Source organism: Cajanus cajan, chromosome 1 (genome assembly GCF_000230855.2).
Source record: "Cajanus cajan strain Asha chromosome 1, NIPB_CcT2T_4, whole genome shotgun sequence".
Lineage (NCBI taxonomy): Eukaryota > Viridiplantae > Streptophyta > Magnoliopsida > Fabales > Fabaceae > Cajanus > Cajanus cajan.
Genome location: NC_138517.1, coordinates 41,661,349 through 41,679,465, shown reverse-complemented (window position 1 = coordinate 41,679,465; position 18,117 = coordinate 41,661,349). Strand labels below are relative to the sequence as shown.

Here is an 18,117-nt window from a genome sequence, read left to right as displayed (position 1 = left end):
AGTCTTCCTAATAGGCCCGCCTATAGGACTAACCCTCAAGAGACCAAAGAGATAGAATCTCAAGTTGAGGACTTGTTGAAGAAGGGTCGGGTTCAAAAGAGCCTTAGCCCTTGTGCCGTTCCCGTTCTTTTGGTGCCTAAGAAAGATGGCAAGTGGAGGATGTGCATGGATTGTAGAGCCATCAATAACATCACCATAAAATATAGACACCCAATTCCTAGGCTAGATGATATGTTGGATGAACTACATGGGGCAATCATATTCTCCAAAATTGATCTTAAGAGTGGTTATCATCAAATTAGAATCAAAGAGGGTGATGAATGGAAAACCGCTTTTAAAACCAAGTTTGGTTTGTATGAATGGTTAGTGATGCCTTTTGGTCTCACCAATGCCCCTAGCAGTTTCATGCGTCTCATGAATCATGTACTTAGGGATTGCATAGGAAAATTTGTAGTTGTATATTTTGATGACATTTTAATTTTTAGCAAATCCTTAGGTGAGCATCTTAGGCATCTAAGGGAAGTGTTAATAATTCTTAGGGACAACCACCTCTATGCCAACTTAGAGAAATGCACCTTTTGTAAAGAAAATGTGAACTTTTTGGGCTTTATAGTTGGCAAAGAGGGAGTGCAAGTTGATCCCGAGAAAATAAAAGCCATCCAAGATTGGCCCACCCCAAAAACTGTGGGAGATGTGAGGAGCTTCCATGGTTTAGCAAGCTTCTATAGAAGATTTTTCAAAGACTTCTCGACACTTGCATCCCCTCTTAATGAGCTTGGTAAGAAGAATGTCCCTTTCATTTGGGGTGAAGCCCAAGAAAAAGCTTTCAATGCTCTTAAGGAAAAGCTCACCAATGCACCCATTCTATCCCTCCCAAACTTTGCTCAAACCTTTGAGCTAGAATGTGATGCATCCGGTTTTGGCATAGGTGTCATGTTACTTCAAGGAGGCCACCCACCTATGACAAGGAGCTTTATGCCCTTATTAGAGCCCTCCAAGTATGGGAGCATTACTTAGTGACTAGAGAATTTATCATACACACCGATCATGAGTCACTTTAGTACATTAGAGGGCAAGGGAAGTTGAACAAGAGACATGCCAAGTGGGTAGAATATCTTGAGCAATTTTCTTACATTATCAAATACAAGAAGGGAAAGAATAATGTAGTGACGGATGCTTTATCTAGAAGACACTCATTACTCTTTTCCTTGGGCTCTCAAATTCTTGGATTTGATAATATAAAGGAGTTGTATGAGAAGGATAAAGATTTCAAATCCACCTTCACCAAATGCCTCGAAAAGCCTTTTGATGGGTTCTATCTTCTTGAGGGGTATCTTTTTAAAATGGGAAGACTTTGCATACCCCAAGGATCCATTAGAAAGCTTTTGATTAAAAAAAGTCATGAGGGAGGTCTCATGGGCCATTTTGGGGTTGATAAAACCCTAAGTCTTTTAAAATGTAAATTTTATTGGCCACACATGAGAGTGGATGTTCAAAGGCATTGCTCCAAGTGTATCACTTGTCTTTAAGAAAAATCAAGAGTGATGCCTCATGGACTCTACACCCCTCTCCTTATAGCTAGCTCCCCTTGGGTTGATATTAGTATGGATTTTGTACTTGGTCTCCCAAGGACCCAAAGGGGATTCGATTCTATCTTTGTGGTAGTAGATCGTTTTAGCAAAATGGCTCATTTTATACCATGCCACAAAGTAGATGATGCTAGCTATATTGCTAAACTTTTCTTCAAAGAGGTGGTCCGTTTGCATGGGTTACCCAAGTCTATTGTGTTCGATAGGGATGTTAAGTTCCTTAGTCATCTTTGAAAAATTCTTTGGGAAAAACTAGGAACAAAACTTGTCTATTCCACTACTTGCCACCCACAAACTGATGGGCAAATCGAAGTAGTGAATAGATCCCTATCCACATTGTTAAAGGTCATTCTCAAAAGGAACAAGAAGACTTGGGATGAATGCCTCCCCCATATAGAGTTTGCCTGCAATAGAGTAGTCCATAAGACTACTAACTTATCTCCCTTTGAGGTTGTATATGGCTTTAATCCTCTTACCCCTCTTGACTTTCTCCTACTCCCTAATACTACTTCCTTGTATCACAAAGAAGGAGTATCAATGGTTGACTTTATAAAAAAATATCATGAGAAAGTCAAGAGCCAAATTGAAAAACAAACTGAAAAATATGCCAAATACAACAACAAAGAGAGGAAAAAGGTGACTTTTGAAGTTGGGGATTGGGTTTGGCTTCACTTGAGAAAGGATAGATTTCCTACTCAAAGGAAGTCCAAACTAAGCCCTAGGGGAGACGGTCCTTTCCAAGTCCTTAAAAAGATTAATGACAATGCATACATCCTAGACCTTCCCTCCGAATATGGAGTTAGTTCCTCTTTTAATGTTTGTGATCTTACACCTTTTGTAGGGACTAATGACATGGATGAGGTTGAAGATTTGAGGTCAAATCCTTCTCAAGAAGGAGGGGATGATGGAGGACCATCCTTGAGACATCATATAGGGTCTATCACAAGGTCCATGGCTAGGAGAGTAAAGGAAGATGAAGAACACACCACACCAAAAGCCATGAGCATCATGTGTGTGGATTTTGGGTCCTCTCCTTAGCTTGTTACTTTCCTTTCCTATTTTGCCCTTGTATTTTGGGGTACATTAGCTATTAGGATTTTATTGTGTATTTTTATTTAGCCTTTGTATTATGGGGAAAAATTAGGCTTAGGATTTATTTAGGGACTTAACCTTGACTAGTAAGGTCAAAAGTCCATTTCTTTCATTTTCTAGGACTAAGGGTGCTTTAGTCTTTTTTGGAGAGATGAGAGCCATTTCATTTGGGCTGCATCTAGGGTTCATTTAGGGTGCATTTGGGCTTGAAATTTTCGGCCAAATGCTCCCAAGAAACCCTAGGATGCTCTCCTCTATCTATAAGTACTCTAGTCCCTCCACCTTGTACCCACTTTGAAATATATGCATTTTGAGTGAGCCTTTGTGCCTCAAAATCCTTCCTTAGTCTCCTAGGGTCCTCATGCCCAACCTCCTCTCCTCTCTACCCTAAAGAGAGTTTGAGTTTTCCTTGAGTGGCCTCCACCAACCCTTGGTGGAGAGAGCTAGTCAAGAGCACCATAAACACCTTCTACCTTCTCTTCTCCATTTTTGCCCACCTTGACCCCCATCTCTTCAATATTGTTTTTTCACCACCCTTGAGGAACATCCAGCCATCATCCTTCTTCCTAGCCTGTGGAGAAAGAGGGAGCTCCTCCTTGGAAGCCAAAGAACACACCATGGAAGGAAGGTGCCCATCACTTTGAGGTGCCTCCAACGTAGCGAGGAGATTAGTCATTGTTATCAGCCTTGGATACTCTAGGGACGAACCTAAAAAAAAAAAATACTTATTATCTTTTATTTCAATTTATGGGTAATCAAAATATTTTATTCTAACAATTATTGTTTGTATTTTAAACTTATCTAATTAAATTTTTAAAATTCATTTTTTTAATTTCACTTATTGTTAATTAGTTTAATTTTGAAGAATATTTCAATGTTAATTTTATAATCTTAAAAATGCTGATTTTATTTGAATTTTAATTATAAACTTCAAACTCTTTTTAAGCATATTTTATCTTGCAGATTTTTATAACTTTTAAAAGAAAAAACTATTACAAATAACTAAAATGTATGGTTAAAATATTTTATTGAATATTTTTAAGATATATTTTTCTAATAAATATCCATAAGTATCTATAGATATTTATAAATATTAAAAAAATATGCAAGTAAATACTTAATAGATACTTTCACGCTTATAAATACAAGTACGAGACAAGTATTTATCTGATAAGAAAAATAATGGGAGAGTACTACCCGTAAGTGTCTTGCCGCATTCACATCGATCTCTAACTCTAACATTATTATTTACAAATGAAAATATATGCGATATAGAAAGAAAAAAGTGAATATTCACCTTGGATAGGCGGTTTGAATAATAATAACCACGATGCTTACGGTAAGTGCGCGCAGTAGAGTTAAAGTGCCGGTGCCGCTCTATTGACTTGTATCTAGTTGACTTGAACACCATACTTTTAGATCTAGTCTCCAATGTCCATTGACCAAGTAATTTTAAAAGATTGAAGCACCTATAATAGTAGAGAAGTTCGTCACAGATGGTGATGCCGACTACGCTGTTTATCATTGTTGCACAATCGCTGTTTATCACTGTTGCACAATCGTGACCTTTCCAGCTTCAGGTTCTCTCTTTTTTTCTACTTCACCTTTTTTGTTGCTCATTTTCTGGAAGAATTCATATATAGTATATACCTCCTTTCACGCTTTTATATAAATAATAGTTAGGTTGTCACACTCAAGTTATGTGGGCAAAACAAAATTTAATTAAGTATCTGCAAAGAACAGAGTTGATTCATGTTCTTGAAAGGCTTTCGTAGTCCCAGATAGAATGATGAAGAGAGATTGATTTTTATTAATTATAATGAATGAATATAAGTATATATATATATATATATATATATATATATATATATATATATATATATATATATATATATATACTAATGTTGTAACAGAAAATTGTTGCAATAAAAATTTGTTTAAGTAAAAAGTTGTTATAGATTATTAGTTAACTAATAGATAAAATTCCTATAAATTTAAATTTAAGCTTTGGATTTGTTATCAGTATTTTGGTTATGATTATCTTTTTCTTTAACTATCCCCTTCAAGTTAGAGGGTAGCTTGACTACTCCTAGCTTGTCTCTTAATTGATTGAATCGAGTAAAGGTCAATGACTTGGTAAGACAGTCAACAGTTTGATTTGAAGTTGGAACATATGCAACAGTCACATCTTTGTTTAGCACTTGATCTCTAATATAGTGAACATCCATTCTATATGCTTGGTCCTTGAGTGATAAACTGGATTAGTAGCTAAAGCTTTGGCATTGAGATTATCACACCATAGTATTGGTGTTCTTGGTATTTTGAATTTAATTTCCTGCAACAATGACCTTATCCAAGCTACTTCTGCTGCAAGATTAGCTAAGGCTTTGTATTCTGACTTAGTACTTGACCTTGACACAATTCAATTTGTTTCTTAGATGACCAAGTTATTAGAATTTCTCCTAGGAACACACAATATCCTGCAATTGATTTTCTATCTTCAGTGTTTGTTGCCCAATCTGCATTATAGAAGCCTATTATGTCTAGATCAATCGATGGCTTTATATGTAGGCAATGGTTCATTGTCCCTTTTAGATACTGAACACATGTTTGACAGATTGCCAATGAATTGCAGTGAGTGCTTGCATATATTGACTGAGTCGATTAACAAAATAAGCAATATCAGGTCTTGTATTAGTTAAATACTGTAATGCACCAATTTCTCTTCTATAAAGTGTAGGATGTTGCATTAACTCAACTTCTTCAGAGAGAGATATACCAGTCACCATGGGTGTAGGACAGGAAGAGACATGCTCTAAATTGATTTTCTTTAGAAGATCAAAGACATATTTAGTTTGTTTGAGATATAGTCCACTTGCATCTCTACACACTTCTACTCCAAGAAAGTAATGTAGACTTCCAAGATCTTTGAGCTCAAACATGATATTTAGTTGTTTGATAAATAAGGATAGAAAACTGCTACTACTGTCGGTTATAATTATATAATCAACATATACTAGTAAAAATGTAATGTGCACCTTATTCATGAGAACAAAAAGAGAGGAGTCAGTTCTAGTGTTCGTGAATCCCCACCTAAGTAAGGCATTCCTCAATCTGTCATACCATGATCTTGGTACTTGCTTTAATCTGTAGATGGCTTTTGTTAGCTTACAAATATGTTGAGGTCTTGATTTATCCATAAATCCTTCTGGTTGCCTCATAAATACGGTTTCCTTTAATTCTCCATTCAAAAATGCATTATTTATATCCATTTGTCTAATTTCTCAATTGAAATGTACCGCAATTAATAAGATTATTCTCATCGTAATTGCTTTAATCACAGGGCTAAATGTTTCATCATAATCAAGTCCAAGAGTATGTTGAAAACCTTTAGCCACCAATCTTGCTTTTCTTCTTTATATTGTACCATCAGCTTTATACTTTGTCTTGAACACCCACTTGTAGTCTATTATATTTTTATGACATTAGTAAGGCACTTGAGTCCAAGTTTTGTTCATCATTAATGCTTTGAATTCTGTTGTCATGGCTTCCTTCCATTCTGGATTTTCTAAGGCTTCATAAGTTGTCTCGAGTTCTTGCTTTTTTAACATCTTTTCAACAACTCCTACGTAAGGTTTCTTAGGCTTGATTATTCCCACTTTGGTTCTTGTTTTCATTTGATGTTGATTGATGGACTTTGCATTGTTTTCTATTTTGTTGTTAACGAATGTTCTGGCTTATTGTTGCATCTGCTGTGTTTTGGTTCTTAGCCTACTCAACTTGATGCATGCTTTTAGTATTGCTGCTAGAATTGTTATTATTGTGTATGTTAGTGGATCCTTGTGATATGCTACTACTACTTCTAGTGCTTGAGCCATAAAAAAATGGAGAGGCTTGAGCTTCAACATTTTTTGTCTTTGAGTCCCTTCCATTCAACAATCTTTGTCCCTCATTTGGAACATTGGAAACCATAGTAAAACTAGGAAACAATAGACTTGTAGGGTCAATAATTATTTCAGCTGGTTTCCTTGTGTTTAGAAATCCATCATGGAAAGGAAAGTGATGTTCATTAAGTACAACATGTCGTGATATAAAAATTCTCCCTGTTGAGTTTAGGCATTTGTACCCTTTGTGAGAGCCATTATACCTTAAAAACACACATTTAGTAGTATGAAATTGCAACTTGTGATGATGGTATGGTTTTAAACAAGGGTAATAAGCACACCCATGTTGGTCCCAGTGTACTAGAATCTAGAAAGGGGGGTTGAATAGATTCTATCCTAAGATTTCTCTCTTTTACGCAATTCTTGAAAAATAACCAATCAAGAAGACTAAAATCTAACCTTTATGCAATGTGAGTAACAAGCACCAGTAGATTACAAGGTTTATTACTGACGTAGTAGAATATCAAAGTATGAGCAGCGAATCTATCACTAGTAATCAAGGTTGATTTTATATTACCTTTCTTTTAATTAGATTCAATTACAAGAATAAAGATCACAGTTGGTACTGTAATTGAAAATTCATTTTTCCAAATCTTTAAAACCTTTAAAACAAGAATTCAACAAGATTCTTTAAAATAAGGTTTAGAAGATGAAGAATACAAAAATTTATACTGGTTCAGCCACCCACTTGGCCTACATCCAGTTTTCCTTGATTTAACACCCCACCAAATCACAAATCATTCACTATAATATTGTTTACAAACACCTTGCATACCCAATATTACAAGAATATCAAAAAACCATCAATCTTGACACCCAAAGATTGAATACAATCAAAATTTATGTATCCCACATAAATTACTTGAGAAACCCTTCTCAAGATTTCATCATCTCTTGTTGAGATACCCTATCTCAAGAGATTCATCAATAAAAACGAAAATACAAATTCAAATATTAGAGAAATATCACCTAGTTCTGTGAAGATGTTGATCTTTCACTCTTGAGTTTAGTTCTTGAATTTCTTTTTTCAAGAATTCATGTCCTATCTTTGCATTTCTTGAAATTTTAGAAAGTTTCTTTGGTAAAACACTTTAATCTGTTTTTTTCTTTTGAAAATATTACTTTTCTTAAGAGTTCAAAAGTTCTCTTGGGTCTTTTTTTGAATTTCAAAAAGATTAATTTTATAAAGTGAAAGACGTAATTCAGTTATAAAGAGTAAAACAATAGTAATATACTACCTATGTAGATACTTTATTACCAGCTCTTTTAATTGAACCAGAACATGAAAACTATCCAGGGTAATCGATTATCCCAGGTGGTAATCGATTAACCCGAGCTTGAAAAGTCTCAAATTTGCATATCACTCTATGGTAATCGATTAACTATTTGGTAATTGATTAACACGATGATAACTTCATTTTTTCAGTCTGATTCCAAGCAAGAGACTCTGTTTTAATCTATTACCAATTTTGGTAATCTGTTACCTCGGAGAGTTCTTTAAAAATATGTTCACTAACAGACTTGGTAATCTATTAAGTAAAGGACATTTGAATATCTTTTTCCAGTAATAGGTTTGGTAATCTATTAACCTGAATGGTAGTTTAATTAACAAAGTTACCTTGAAAACTCTTGTTTTGAATCAAGTAATATTTCTATGTTTAAACACTTGGAAGTAAATTACCTTTTTCAAGATAATCTATTACTTCATGTTTACACATGGAAGTACTTAAAAAACAAATTAATGGATTTTAAAAGTTTGACAGATTCTTGAATTAAGCATACATCATCAAACATAAACAAACACACACACACAATAGCCTATATCTAATCAATCAATACAATATCCTTTTACATAGGCTTAAACACCATTTATACAATATCATCAAAACTAAAATTTCTTGAGGAGTCTTCTTGTCATTTCAATGATCTTCATCATTTCAACAATCTCCAACAACCCAAAGGTTTTCATGGCAGTATAATCTAGATTTTTATCAAACAATTGTTGGTAAGCTGACTTATTTTTTATAACTTGAGTGGGTAGCCTAATAATGAGAAATACGGCTGTGGAAAAAGCTTCCCACCAATAATGTAGTGGCATTTTGGCTTGAGCCAAGAGTGTTAGACCAGATTCAACAATATGTCTATGCTTCCTTTTAGCCCTTCCATTTTGGGCTGATGTATATGGACATGATTCTCTCAACTAAATTCCAGTTTCTATTAGTACTTTGCTTAAGGATTTGAACTCTCCACCTTCGTCACATTGAAATGTTTTAATTCTTTTATTAAATTGATTCTCAACAAGGTTCCTGAATTGAATGAAAGCTTGAAACATAGTTGATTTTTGTTTTAAAGGATAAATCCATGTAAGTCTACTCCAATCATCAAGAAATAAAACATAATATTTGAAACTTGATACATGATTAATTGGTGTAGGCCCTCAAAAATCAAAATGTACTAATTCAAGAGGTTCCTTAGCACATGATACATAATTTTGAAAAGGTAAATTATGAGCCTTCCCAAATTGACATGCTTCGCAAAATTCAAAATTAATTTCACATGGAGAAGCTTCAATGTTGCATAACTTCATCACTTCATTAAGTACTTTGCTATACGGGTGCCCATGTTTTCTATGCCAAGTCTCTTTTATTGAAAAAAAACATGTGGTCTTTTATTTGCTGAGGTAGAACCACCAGGTAGTTGATAGGGTCCATCCTTAATTTTCCATTCTAGTAGAATTGTCCCTATTAACTTATCCTTTACAAAGCAAGCAGCATCATGAAATTCCACACACACACACACACACACACACACACACATATCATTATCAAAAGGTAATTTAGAAATACTTAGCAAGTTCTTTGTTATTTTGGGGACATAAAGTACGTGTTTGAGGTTCAAGCTTCTTTGTTGGATATCAAGTCAACTATTACCACAAGCAATAATTTTAAGATTTGCAACATTGCCAATAGTCAAGAAACTCTTACCATCATTTTTATTCACCTCTTGAATCTTGTTCTGATCATATGTGACATAGTTACTAGCCCCAATGTCAAAGTACCAATCAAGATCTTCCACTGTACTTGATGAAGCTATGTAGGCATTAAAGTTGTAATTTTTCTCTTTGTCTTTTTCTGATTTTTGTTCGTCAAAATTTTGTCCCATATAGTTTTTATTAAATATGTGGTAGCAATGGCTTGCAACATGACCTGGTTTACATCAAACTTGGCATATAATTCTGTCTTTGGTTGCTTTGCCACGACCTCTACTTACTCTTGCACCTATATTAATTTGTCCTCCTCTCCATCCTCCAAAAGAGTTACTTCTACCTCTTCTAGTATCTTCTTTGGTTGCAATATTGGTTGATGGATTTAGAGTTAGATTTGATAGGTTATTAATTTTTTCTAAATGATTTTCATAGGTTAAAAGTTAAGCTTGCATCTCAACCCAAGTCAAATGCTCTTTGTCTGAAAGTTGAACCAGGATCGGGTTGTATTTGTTGTCCAAGCTCGCAAGTGTTTGAGTGATTAGATCCACTGTTGAAACTGAACTGTTAGCAAGTGCTAAGTTATCAGCAATTTCCTTCATTTTGATGAGATACTCTTCCATATTTAGTCCTCATTTTCTGGTTCTATGAAACTCAATTTTCAAGAAGGTGATTCTTGATCTTGTGTGGGCTCCAGCTAGACTTCGGACATCTTCCCAAATTTGTTGTGATGTTTCACAGTGAAGTAGTTGTTGTTCATTAACAATGAACTCTTAGGAGCACTTTGTTGTGCAAAATATGTAACCATCAAGATTGTGACCCCTAAGCAATGGTAACACCAATGATTTCCACAATCTGTAATTCCCTCTGTCCAACTTGACAGAGCAGGGAATGGAAAGGATATTTTTGAAGTTGGATGAGGAAGATGAATCAGAGTTTGCCATAGGAATCGAACGCAACTCTAGATACCAAGATAGAATAAATTGAAGATGATTAAGAGAGATTTATTTTTTTATTAATTATAATGAATGAGTACAAGTGTGTATATATATACAACAGAAAATTGTTACAATAGAGATTTCAGTGGAAAGTTGTTATAGATTATTAGCTAACTAATAGATAAATTTTTTATCTATCTAATAGATAAGATCCTTATAAATTTAAATTTAAGTTTTGAATTTGTTACTAGTATTTTGGTTATGATTATCTTCTTCTTTAACTGTCCTTCCCCCACCCACATTCCTTCCAAAACAAATGTGTAATCTCTCCCTATTGGTCAGAGTAAAATAAACTTTCGTGTTTTAAGTATTTATGTTTAAGGTTTAATTAATGATCTAATGACCATACATTGTTAGTCAAAATTATTTATGTTTAGGGTTTAATGATAATTATACATTGTTAGTTTAAAAGTTTTACATTGTTGATCCATAAAAATTACTATTCTTTTAGATATAAAATGATTGCTTTACTAAATATAAGGATTTAGTTCTTGATCCTTACAATTAACTATAGAGGCAGTGTTCTAAAAACCGGATCGAACCGGCCGGTCGGACCGGGAACCGTTGGTCCAGCCAGTTCGAATCTTAAGTTCGATCGGTTATGCAGTCGACCCGTTTCAAACCAGATTGAACCGGTCACTTTTCCGGTTCAACCGGTGAACCGGTGGGTCAAACCGGTTCAACCACCCTTTTTTATTTTTTATTTTATTTTTTTTAGGGACCATAAACCACAAAAATAATAATGAAAATTGAATCTCTTAATAGAAGAGCAAAGAGTCTTATTAAATATAATAATGACTACTTGTTTTAATGTATTTGTTTGTAATATATACAACTTAAATAACTTTTGTAGTATATTATTAATTTTAAATTATATATTTAATAATATAATATCTATGTAGATATTACATATATTATTTTTTGATATCAATTGCAAGCATATTATATATCTACGTATCATTTATATTTTTAATTTGTATTAATATACTGTTTAACATGTAATTTTTTTATGTATTTTTTTATAAAATAAAAATAAAAATAATTTTAAATAAAATAGAAAATTTGAAATTTAAAATAAGATATGAATTTATTAAAATTTATAAGTATAAAATATATTTAACATGAATATTTTTTTTAAATAATAAAAATCGAGTCATGCAGTTCAACTAATGATCCATCGGTTCAATCTTTGACTCACTAACCCAGTACCTTAACTGGTTTGATGACCGATCCATTTTTTAAAACTATGTATAGAGGTACTTATTAACTAAAAGTTAGCTTAGATATGATAATTATATAGTTGACTTGACTGACGCCAATATTCAATTTTGTTTAGAAAAATAAAAGTCTCCGAGTAAATGATTTGAACGATTCAAAAGTCCATAATGAACAAAGTTTTTATTTTAAGTTGCTATTCTTTTAGGTAGAAAATAATTACTTATTAATTATTTGTGGGTGGTGGCTAGATATATTATTCCTAAATTGATAACTTTCGAATTTAAAATCTAATTTTAGTTTATTTTTCCTCCTTTATTCAAAGATTGTTATTGAATACGTACCTTTTTGTGTGACGTCACTCTTCCAGAATTCGCTCACTTGCATTTTTTAAACTTGTATTTCGTCCAATTTTACTTGTACATTGTCCAGTTCTGCAATCTAAAAGGGAAACAAAGAAACCAATGGTGAAGGAAATGGTGTTGCAAGAGAATGGTTCAGTTGAAAGGGAAAATGGAAATAAAGATTTGATAAGTTGCATGGAAACCTTGTTAGAGAGTGTGGAGCTTCCCTTAGTGTCAAGTTGTTGTATCTACAAAGTACCTCAGAAAATTCGCAAAGTAAATGAAGAAGCCTACACTCCTAGCATTGTTTCCATTGGCCCATTTCACTATGGAGACAAGAGATTGGAATCAATGGAAGAGCTCAAGCTGAGATACCTCAAGAGTTTTCTTGAAAGGACTCAAAAGGGGTTAGGAGATTGCATAAGATACATAAAAAATTCTGAACAAATTATTAGAAGTAGTTACTCAGAGACCATTAAACAAAACAGTGATGATTTTGTGAGGATTGTTTTAACAGATGCATGCTTCATAATTGAGAATTTTATAAGATCTCTAGAGTGGCCACAAGAAGATCCTTTGTTATCCAAACCATGGTTGAGATGCGATGTGAAGCTTGATCTGATATTGCTTGAAAATCAACTTCCATGGTTTGTTCTTGAAGAGTTGTTCAACCTGACAGAACCTATTTCCAATGGAGAGGTTTCCTCATTTATTGAAGTTGCTTTTCACTATTTTAGGGTCCATTTCCTACAAAGCATATTGCCCGGAGTAGATAGTAGAAACTTCACCTTCAAATATTTTCAACAGCACTACCAACAGTATATAATGAAGCCAGATCAAGTTAGTATGCAATTGCAAAACCTAACTGATCTACTTAGGATCTTTTACTTGCCACCTAATAGGTTACCAAAAAGAGAAAAAAAAACAGTGAAACATCTATATAGTGCAAGCCAGCTATTGGAGGCAGGTGTGAAGCTCAATGTTGATCAAGGCAAAAGTGCACCTGAGTTACAATTTGCAAAGGGTGTGTTGACAATACCAAGATTTGAAGTTTGTCACTGGACTGAGATTCTCATTCGAAATGTGGTTGCATTTGAGCAGTGTCATTATCCATTTCAGACCTACATTACTGATTACATAATCCTCCTGGATTTCCTCATTGACACTAGCCAGGATGTTGATACACTTGTTGACAAGGGAATCATGATTAACACATTGGGAGATAGTGGTGCAGTTGTAAATATGGTTAACAGTTTGTGCCTAAATGTTGTCCAGGAAAATGTTAATGATACCTATGTTTATCTCTGTAGGAAACTGAATCACTTCTATGAGAACCCTTTCCACAGATACAAGGCAACCTTTATGCATGACTACCTCGGCACTCCTTGGAAAATAACATCTTTCATAGCTGCAATTGTATTGCTTATGCTTACTCTAATTCAAGCCATATGTTCTATTATCTCTTTATTTGACCAAAAATAAAGAGACTTTAGGTCAAAACTTTTGTACTCTCCATTCTTAAATAACATTATAGTATTAACTTTTCTTTCATAGAGTAAGATAAAGTAAAAGAATGGTACCACTAATGTAATGAAAAAATATATATGTTACGTGTAGATCATAGATCGGATTAGGTGACCAGGTATTGACCTTTATCCGTCGAATCAGGATGAGGCATCGGTGGAATTTCACTTTTATTAATCTTGGTATACATTTGGCTCAGGTTGACTGAAATTAAGGTTGAAAAGGCCGTCTAACAAAGGCTCATAGTCTAGTTTTTACGAGGAGGACTTATAGTGTAGTTTACAGCAGTTTCATTGAGAACTAATTTCCATTGAGGAACTTAGCTGATCACCTTTAATAAGTCTCATCTTTCAAGTCTGGAATATTTTTTTTCAATATAAAATAGTCAAACACAAAATATTATTTAAAGGGATTGAATTTAGTACTACTTAGATCAATAATTTTTTAATTAATTAAAGTTTATTTAGTTAAAAAGATCAGAGTTTAATTAAGTCATTTAAAAAGCCTTTTAGAACTATAGACCAACTTTTTTAAATAAAATAAATAAATATTTATTCTTATTATTATATCAAATTTGTTATAATGTAATAAATCATATATTAGCTTACCTTTATAAGTATTAAAGATGTTAACTTATATAAAAAGTAAAATCGTATAAGTTTATTCATAAATAAATTTATGTAGCATTTGGAAATCTTGTTACAATATATGTTTAAAATAAGTTTTATTAGTCATTAAAAATATATCATGAATGTCACATTATACCTTAAAAATATGCTTATAACATAAATAAGTTAGATTTAATTTTGTAAAACTTAACATATTTATTTTTAATTTTATATTAGTGAGAAATTTTTACAAATAAACTATTAAACAGACTTTTAGAATCATATAAAAATTTACATCATTCACAATTTAATGCAATTAATTTCATGAAAAAAAAATTAAGTTATATATAATGGTTACAATTTTTTTTTTAAAAAAAAGAATATATATTGGTTACAACTATCCTAATTAATAGAAAATAATCTAATTACTTCAAATGAAAATAATGTAACACCTCAATTTTCACAAATTATATGAGGACTCAAAGCCCAATAAGGGTGATTTAGTAGCACAGAACAGACCGTTCCAAACTACTAAAATGACCTATAAATCCTAGTTGGGAACGGGCCATTCCCAAATTTGGAATGAGGTGTTCCAAACCACCACAAAAGAACTATAACCCTAGTTAGGAACGGGCCATTCTGATTTAAGAACGGGTCGTTCCAGATGTTGATAGATCATGGGCCAAGGGCCCAGTGACCAGAGCTATGGCTAGAAGAATACAAGAAGAGTTGGACCTTGAGAAGACTAGTGGGCTTGTCAAGCCCAAGGTAATCTTCACTTGGAATGCTCTATCATGAAGAGAAGGCCTAGTTCTATTTGTATACATTGTACAGTTTATACATAGTCTTTTGTATAGGTCATTTTTGCCTTTGTATTTGTGAGGCACTCTATTTGCTTATCTTAGTGTTTGTATATTGATTTTGAGGTAGGTTACTTGGAGAGTTTATCTCCATTTAACCTCCCTAGTTGATACTTTCATTTTGTATTTTTTCAGTAGGGAAAAGGGGGTGACATTTAGCAATGCTTGAGGGTGTGCTTAGAAATTGGGCCTGAGTTGGGCCTAGGCAAAATTTTACATATTGGACTCATTTTGCTCCTAATTTTTCATAGATTTGATTTAGCTAGGTCTCATCATCATATGATGAACCTAACTAAACCAAATCAAAGATTTTCAAAATAATTCATGGAGCAATTTTGGTTCAAGGCCGCCTAGCTTACTAGTTCTCACTTGGCCGAAATTTCTAAGTTTCCTTCTTGAGTTTTGAAGCTTGTCTTGCAAGCTTCTAAACTCAAGTAAGGTTAGCTCACCTTACCATGGTTCTTAAGTGAACCATGGTCAAGGTTAGCTTCTCCTACAAGCAAGCTAAACCGTGGGAGTTTAAGTTAACCCTACCATGGTTCCTAGTGAACCATGGTTAAGGTTAGCTTCTCCTACAAGCTACCTCCCCCTATATATTTGATTTTCCTACTGTTGTACTCACTTTTGAACATTTTTGAGAATGAAATCAGATTTTCTCTCAACTCAAGAGTCCCTAAAACCGTAGAGAACCTCCACTCTAGGTTTTCCCTCAAAGTTTCTTCAAACTTTGTTTTGGTTCATCAAGCTTCTACTCCAAGCTTAAAGTAACCGAACCTCCTTCCAAGGCTTCTCCTCCATTGAAGACTTCTTCAAGGAGAATTCGAACTTATCATAAGGTCAACCTCAAGGCATTTCGGTCCTTAGCATGGAATCATTGAAGGAATCACAATCTACTTCAACTAGTTCCATCAGATGTGAATTTTACACATGATAAAAGGATCTAGAACGGACCGTTCTGAACCCGAAACGGGATGTTCTGTCCACTTCTTACATCTATAAATAGTAGACTCTAGCACTACTTTTGAACACACTCTCTGGTGACCAAGGAGAACCAAGAGAAGGAGATCAACCAAATTCTACTTTAGCCTCGTCTTCTACTTATCGATGGAAGGGGGAGTGAGAAACCTTGCTCGAGATTGTGGGAATAATTGTTGGGTAGTTGGATTGGCCCTCAATCCCTTGCTCGATGCATGCTTCTAGGAACAGACAAAATATGAAATTTTTTTGTTTTACTTTCTGAATGTTCTGTTGCGTTCTTTGTGTAATGTTGTGTATAAATATGTGTTTAATTTCAAAAATAGACAAGTTTTGATATGAATTAGAGTGCTCTGTGGGTTCTTGTGGGAAACCCTATAAAATAAAATTAGGGATATGATCTTTGGATGATGTTGAGGCACTATATGTAAAATTGATGATGGCTTCATGTTTTGGATAAGTTCTTGGTATGATTTATGTATTATTTTGATGTATATGACTACAAGAAGTTCCTTGTATGAGATTATGTGAATATGACGTGAGGATGTGAAAGGTGAACATATGATCTGTGATATGATATTATGAAATAACGTGACATGAGATATGATGAGACGTGATAAGTGAAATGTTGAGTTAATGAAATCGTGAATGTGTGACATACATCTTGTGCATATATGATCTATTCCAGGTATGCTGCTTAGGCCGCATACCAGTGATGTAACAAGCTAACAAGGTGTACCTTGGGTCACCAATGATGTAACAAGCTAACAAGGTGTACCTTGGGTCACCAGTGATGTAACAAGTTAACAAGTGTACCTTGGGTCACCAGTGATGTAAAAAGCTAACAAGGTGTATCTTGGGTCACCAGTGATGTAACAAGCTAACAAGGTGTACCTTGAGTCACCAGTGATGTAACAAGCGATTCTAGGTGTACCTTTGGTCACCAGTGATGTATTCATGAATGAACGTGCCCCCAGGTATGTTGCTGTAGTAGCATACCAGTGATGAGAAATGTGAGACTTCCATATGGCGCCACCTACATGCATTTATGAGTCGACTCCATGACATCATTGTATAATAAATGAGTGTACATGTGATACTGATTATGTATGTGTATTGTTTATCTGTGATTGGTGCTTGTGACTTGTAATATGTTTGTTGTGTGTGTGTGCTATCTAACCTTTATTTCTGCACCTAAACTTGAGTGAGATGTTTCTCACTCCCTTGTTGTTCTTTGTATGTGTTTAAATTATGTTACAGGTGATCATCAGCATGAGGATGTTGGTGATAAGGCTTAGGCTTCAGTTGGGCATGCTCTGATAGGATATGTGACATCGGGGCATAACTAGGCTTAGTTTAGGATGATATTTCCATTAAACTATTTGAAAACTCAGTTTTATTTCTTTGTAATTTTACTGACATGTTATTTGGATTAAGTTTATGAATGTGAACTCTTTACCCTTATGTGGTTGGAGATTTGGTTTTTAATGATGAAGAATTTTATTTTTATAATTACTGTGTATGTATGTTGAGGTAGAAGGTGTCACAAATAATATTAATTACATTAATTAATACTCTCTTTATTCTCTATTATAACTTTATAAGCAAAATTAAAAAACATTTTTTAAATACAAGTAAAGTTCAACTACTTTTACCTCATTTAATGATGTTTTTCATAAATATCTGTATTTAATGAATGATTATTCGGTTGCAATGCTTTTAACGTTCATAATAAAGACAATTTAGAAAAATATTATGAAATAAGTGAAATTTAATACAGATACCTAATTTTCTTAGTATACATAAAATTAGTTTTTTTTCTTCTTATAATAGAAAATAGAGAAAGTATATATTATTAGGCATGGAAATCTAACCCGCTCCCGTGGGTGCCCACTCGAACCCGTCCCGATTTGGACGGGGAAAACTCGCGTTGACCGGGTTCGAGTTCGGGTTTGGGTTTTCCTTAATTGACAAAATTGGGGTGG

At 33.8% G+C, this 18,117-nt stretch overlaps 1 protein-coding gene across 2 annotated transcripts; it reads left to right on the top strand.

The window, feature by feature from the left end:
• The first annotated feature begins 3,934 nt into the window (after positions 1 to 3,934).
• LOC109803794 (UPF0481 protein At3g47200) lies at positions 3,935 to 17,644 on the top strand. 2 transcript variants are annotated; one of them, XR_003804053.2, is made up of 2 exons: positions 3,935 to 4,261; positions 17,393 to 17,644. XR_003804053.2 is itself a non-coding variant. In XM_020365472.3 (2 exons), exon 2 carries the CDS (start codon positions 12,286 to 12,288, stop codon positions 13,645 to 13,647), a length of 1,362 nt encoding a protein of 453 aa, XP_020221061.1. In that variant the 5' UTR covers positions 3,966 to 4,261; positions 12,254 to 12,285; the 3' UTR covers positions 13,648 to 13,711. The 2 variants fall into 2 exon arrangements, 1 of the variants encoding a protein (XP_020221061.1); XM_020365472.3 differs by lacking the exon at positions 17,393 to 17,644 and adding an exon at positions 12,254 to 13,711 and having other exon boundaries at positions 3,966 to 4,261.
• The last annotated feature ends 473 nt before the right edge of the window (positions 17,645 to 18,117 follow it).

What these genes read in the sequence shown, in the direction of transcription:
- LOC109803794 (XM_020365472.3), top strand. Translation starts at nt 12,286, where the DNA reads ATGGTGAAGGAAATGGTGTTGCAAGAGAATGGTTCAGTTGAAAGGGAA.